Raw genomic sequence first — 6268 nt, 5'->3', positions numbered from 1 at the left:
TTTATATTTAAAAGGAAGTTTATCTAGATTAGAAGGTAGAATAGAACACTTAAATGCTGACAAAAAACAGTAGTTGATATTAATAAACAGTATAGAGTTTCAAGGAAACAACAGAAGATTCGAAAAGAAGACAGAAACAAGAACATGCTTCGTTGATAATGGAACAAACAAGCACAGAGGAGATTCCCTATGAGAGGAATGTGAATGGAGAAAATATAAAGTAATAAAAGAGTGAGGTCAAAAAAGAGGCAAATGCTCTATCAATCCTATCTGTCTCTGCTTTGTACAAAAATATATCGTTAAGCGTGTCATGAACTTGTTTAAGAGAGAATGTATTACTATTTTTAATTTCTATATACCCTTGAGCAATTTTTCTTTTTTGAATTAGTTTTTGGATGGAGATAAATTCAAGATTTATTTTCATTATATAGTATAAAGTTAGAGTCACCCTATATATTCTTGGTTTACTATAGTTTGGCCCCCTATGTTATATTTTATTATTTTTCACATCCAAAATGTTCAGTTCTAGCCTTGCGAGGATTGTTAAGTGTCTCATAATAGTGGAGAGAGTAAGTTAATGTATTTTAATATAATTTGGTCTGTCCTCACCTTCTGACGTCCATTTTATTAACAAAGTTCAACAACGAGTCCCTACACATATCTTAATGTGACTAGATCATTCGACTCTAAGATTGGAGGACATCCGCAATACTAGGCTTCTCTCTTATTTTGATTCTTATGTAACAATGTAACAAGTTGATATCTCCAATGCCACAATATTGCTTTGACGCAACGTGACCAATTTGTGCTCTTCCCGTTATTTTTCGAGGTATTGGCACCGTTTTTTTTTCCAGAACTAACTTGTGGGATCACACATGGTATGTTGTTATTCGATATCTATATTGGGGCTCAACTAATTTAGATTCGCAGCACACAAGGTCTATTAAAGAGAGAAACGTTCCTAATCGGAATTTTTTTCATCCAGCTTTAAAATTCGAGACCTCTGATTAAAGGTTCAGAAATCCTATCTATCTGGCCACAGTTCTTTGTGGTTAATGGTTACTTCAGCCTCAAATTAAACGGACTTTCAATTTAAAATACTTCAGTAGAAAAATAATTCTGAGAGCAGTAGTGTGAGTGTGAGAGAGAAAGAGAGAGAAGGGGAAAACGAAGAGAGGGACCTCGTAGGAGTACATGTTGTCTCACTCTATCAACATCTGCCATATTGGCCCTGATATTTCTCCATCGTTTCTCTGCCACAACTCTTACGCCTTTCTGTCTAGATTCCTTTCTGCTAAAATAATTCTGCCATGCAACATGCAACCCTTGATACCCCTATAGTAAAGCTAAAGGTTCCTTTCCTTTGCTCTCTCTCTCTCCCTTTCTCTATCTACACTACTATACCCACTCCAACTCCCTGCTATAGCTTACTGAGTAAACCATTTTGCACATCTCTCATTTTCTCCCCTCTTCTTCTTTTTCCCACCATATGGACTATTCTTTCCTTACTTTTTTCTTTTATCCACTAGTTCAGATTAACGCCACAGCCACATAAAGTTGATTAAAAGAGATGCGTTTCCTGCTAGGGATTTTCTAAATTTTTCAAGCTCTCCTACTCGATACATCTGATTAAGGATGAAGAGATTTTATCTATGAGTACCACAATTCTGTCATTTCCTTCCTTTCTCCGGAATGGGGTAATTAGATAGCGTTACACCCTTTTCCTTTCTCGTGATTTTATTCTTTATATGTTCTGAGAGGTACACAAACAGTAAAGGTTTCTGAAAACACGTCCTCTTTCTATGGATTATTCAACAACTCTGAACCAAAAAACGGAAGAACAAAAGAAAAGACAAAGACACTAGGGACAGATTCGAAAGTATTCGATTAAAAGGTAGTTAAGCTTCAGAGAAGAGAACTAGATCCCCATTTAATCATAGACAAGAATGTTACAACGAGACAAAATTAAAAACTTGATTTTAATTCGCAGGAGGAATTAAGAACAACAGAATCGTCGATGGGATAATCCTACATAAAGTGTTGAATCTATTTGATGACAACTTTAATCTCATTCTTATTTACTCATTATTGTTTGATTAAAGCGCTTTTAACATTTGCTAAATACCTTTACCAAGCACCCAGAATTTAATCAACCTTCACATCAAGGCTCCTACCCATAGACATATATATTTCAACCAGTTGGAATCTTTCTTTGCTTTTTCTCAAAGTCATATCAACCAAAAGAAAAGAACAAAACAAAAACCCAATGAGACTATGAGAGGCCAAGTTACTATGTCTTAAATAAAAATAGAAGAGGAAGAACACTGTTATGAAATCTTTTTATACTAAGAGTGACACATCTTCTTCCTAGTCCACTAACAAACATCATTCATGTCTATACTTTTTTTTCTTCTAAATAACAAGAAGCATTTAAGTCAGACGTAAAATGATGAAACATGATGTTGCTTTGCTGACCATTATATATAATGTCCAAAACTATTTGACTTTGGCACAAAATAATGGAACCTTATTTAATCATGAAAACAAAATATTACTACTAAAATAACATCAAATAGCTGGTTATTGAAGATCAAATAGTTGAGGGCACGACTAGGTATTTCGAACATTGAGGCATGACTACTTTTTCTTCTTTTTAATTCTGTTTTTGGTTTTCCAGTATTAAGAAATGAAACACAAACAAATTTAATTAAATGCTTAGGAAAAATAATTCAAAAACTTTAAAGGATGCTAGCATTAAAGCATGTCTACAAAAAGTGGATCCAAATATATTGCCCGAAAAAGAACAAAATTTATTAAACTAAAAAGAAGCAAACACGTCGCAATCATTTACCATTATCAATCTTTCCTGTATATAGTTGACCTCGAAGCTGGCACTTTATGAAAGATCATCCCTGCATTTTCCATAGATCACATAAACCATAACTAGTAGCACATAGAAAAGAAAATGGATTACACGATAAATATTTTTTAAAAATAATGGGTCGTTTTGTCTTTCCTTAGGAAAAAGCACATTAACAAGTAACTACTACATAGTAGTTTTATATTATACGACCAAAACAAACTTCTATTAAGAAAAAAAAAAGTGGAAAAGACAAAACAAATCAATATTTCATGTTCTTGGTTTTTTCTTTTTCGTTTTTTTAAGGGGAGCCATATTCGGATCGATCAAAGTGGAGAAGTTGACCACAACATTTGGGACAATCATCAACTTCTTTAGGCACCATGAAATACATCAAACAGCTTTTGCAACCACCCACCACTAATACTGCTGCTCCACTTTTGCCACTGTTGTTGCCAATATTATGGCTAATTTGGGGTTCTCTTGAAGATAAAAATGATGACTCTTCTGTGGAAGATCCTTCATCACTATCATACAAGCTTTCTTCTTCTTCTTCTTCTTCTGAGTATAAATCACCACCGTACACTTCATCACCATTTGTTCTTGGATCTTCTTTCACTTTCATCCCTGTCCTCCAGTTTATATAATAAATTTCCCCTGTCTGTACCACAACCCACATATTCAAGAAATCCACCCATAATTCAGAAGTTAATGAAAAAATGCAGAAGAAAAGTAAACTGCACCGATCTGTCAAATTTCGCTTTACATGGTTAAAGAAAATAACATATATGTTTCAAGTATGCCACAGAACAAAATAATGAATAAAGGACACCATAAAACGGTAGTAGTAACATTGGAAAAGATGAATAGATAACATTTTTTCATCCTTAATTAAAAGTCTAGACTTCCAGTTTTGAGAATGGAAAAATATTGGTAGAAAATGTATTACCAACGGACCTTACACATCAGGAATCCAAATTACCCGAAGCTCAATGCAAATACCAAACACTAGACGGGAAAAGACAATGAGAAGCAAGAAAAGTTCACCTTTTGCTTTTATAAGGACTTGAGAAGGAAATGGAAAAAATCACCTTTTAAAAATGAGGGGATTGTAATTAATAACATCATTCTTTTTGTTGACTGTTTGTCTGTGAAGGAATTAGCTAGAATAGAAAGGAAATAAATGAAGCAGACCCAAAATGACAAACTGACCGAACACAAGAAAGAACATGAATGAATATAACAAGTTAAAGTGAAGTGGTGTGCTAATAATGAGTATAATGAAATCCAAGATCTGGTCTTTAAGGTTAGGAGAGCAATAAATGTCAAGAAAAAGACAGAAACAAATGATTGTGATATGCAAAAATAAAAACACATCAAAATTTGTAGGGTGGGCGGAATGTAAATAGTAGGTACCTTCAAATCCAAACATTGTTCCCAATGGTAAGGCAAAGAAATCTCAGAATTAAGGTCTAAGGTAGCATCATCAGAAGGGTTGTTATTCAAAACATGATTTTCCGATGAATCAGAAAATCCATCGGCAGGGATGACCCCACTCAAGTTGTTGTTCAATGAACAATTTTGTAGAGATCTCTCTAGCGAAGCTGTGATGGTAGCCATATTTGGACCTGTCATTCTTGTTTAATTCAATAAAAATCCCCAAACAAACAAATAATTAATATGGTTCTATGCCTACTCAAAAACAAAAACAAAAAAACAAATTTGATTTGGTGAATGAGTTTTATGATGGTAGGTTTTAGGGATAAATAAATATTTAAAAAAAAAAGAGAAGAAGAAGTAGTATGGTAATAGTAGTAGTAATTTGGTTGGGAAGAAGAGAGAAAAAAGGAGATAGGAGAGACCAAAAGAGAGTAGGAATCTTTGAAACGAACCAGAAGAAGGGTACAAGTACCCCACCTGATAGCTGATAGGACCAGTCTCTCCTCTTTTCTTTTCTTTTTCTCTATCTTTCCCACTCCCACGCACTTTGCCTTTATTTTTCTAAAATCTCACCCCGCATGCAGCTCACGTGACCCAAGATTAATTTCTTACAACTTTTTCCCTTTCTTTTGAGTTTATTTAAATTTTGTCTCGTTTGGTTTCACATACAAAAACAGATAATTTACACAAAAAATCTGCATTACTAATATTTGCATTATAATAATATAATTAAATATTTATTTTTCGGTAAAACTTAATACGTCCATAACTTATATCGATATCCATAAATTAGTACTTCATACTTTATCCTGCATAAAATAATATATTAAATCCTGTATAACTTAATGTTGTTATTCTTTATACTAAACATTAATTGTTCTTAAACAATCAACGAACAAGCAAGAATGGATCTGGTTTCCTTCTTCTAGTCTGTACAATACCTTCTCACCTAGTGCTTTATTCCGAGAAGAAACTCAATGTTAGCATATTCTTTTCCTTTGGAAATAAATTTATGTATTTGGGTGAGATAGGTCGATTTTTAGAAATAGTAAACGTTAACAATATTACAAATTGCATATGTTTTCCAATATAATCCAGATACCACATAAAAGTTTTTACGAGTATCCCACTACTAAAAAACAGTAAATTTGCGACTGAATTAAATCGGTCGCAATTATCGACTGATTCGGTCGGAAACTTTATTAAAAATATATTTTAATTTTTTAAAAAAGAATTGGCTCAAAATTGCGACTCATTCGGTCGCTCAATTACACAGAAAATACCGCAAAAATATTTTTTATGGTTTGCGACTAAATCAGTCGCAAAAATTAAAATTAATTTTTTTAAAAATATTTGGACCGATTTGATCTGAATCTACAATGAAAAAGAGGTCTGACTGGTCAACGAGATTTGCAACCGAATCGGTCGCAATTTGAAAATTAAAATTTCAAATTTGCGACCGAAACAGTCGCAATTTGAAATTTGAAATTTCAAATTTGCGACCGAATCTGTCGCAAATCTAATTTTAATTATAGCCCTAGCCCGCTTTTTCTTCTTTCTTCTTTCTTCTTTCTTCTCTAGTTTTTTTTTTCCCCTCCTCCCCTCTAATCTAACCATATAAGGTATGATTTCTTCACTCTCCCTCTCCCTCTCCCTCCACCTCAGCCTCTCCACCCCCCTCCCCTCCCCTCCCCTCCCCCACCCCACAAATTGTTTGTTCGCAAGTTGTTTAGCTCATTTTTGGTGCAGGAATCTGGCGGCTCGTCTCCCCTCCGGTGGTGGTTCGGCAGCATATCCGTTGGTCGTTTTTCAGGTATTTCTTTTGCATTAATTTAACAAAATAGTATGTATTAATTAGATATATAATTTTCATTATAGTATAGATGAATTATCAATAATTTTTGTAATATAATATGTATATAGTGACTTATTAAAAAATTAATTGTTTAGATTAATTAGTTATTTTTT

General features: G+C 33.5%; 1 protein-coding gene across 1 annotated transcript; it reads right to left on the bottom strand.

The window, feature by feature from the left end:
* Nucleotides 1-2954: 2954 nt before the first annotated feature.
* Nucleotides 2955-4637, bottom strand: LOC104091167 (protein CURLY FLAG LEAF 1). Its single transcript, XM_009596446.4, has 2 exons — nt 4277-4637; nt 2955-3521 (listed from the first exon to the last, which is right to left on the bottom strand). Exons 1-2 carry the CDS (start codon nt 4493-4495, stop codon nt 3162-3164), a joined length of 579 nt encoding a protein of 192 aa, XP_009594741.1. The 5' UTR covers nt 4496-4637; the 3' UTR covers nt 2955-3161.
* Between the last annotated feature and the right edge of the window lie 1631 nt (nt 4638-6268).

Source organism: Nicotiana tomentosiformis, chromosome 11, assembly GCF_000390325.3.
Source record: "Nicotiana tomentosiformis chromosome 11, ASM39032v3, whole genome shotgun sequence".
NCBI classification, from domain to species: Eukaryota; Viridiplantae; Streptophyta; class Magnoliopsida; order Solanales; family Solanaceae; genus Nicotiana; species Nicotiana tomentosiformis.
This window is presented reverse-complemented; position numbering and strand designations above follow the sequence as displayed.

Bases quoted from the DNA above. Each gene is read 5' to 3' on its own strand.
- LOC104091167 (XM_009596446.4), bottom strand. From the start codon at position 4,495: ATGACAGGTCCAAATATGGCTACCATCACAGCTTCGCTAGAGAGATCT. The intron at 3,522-4,276 runs GTACCTACTATT...GTTGTGGTACAG, and splicing joins AACAATGTTTGGATTTGAAG to ACAGGGGAAATTTATTATAT.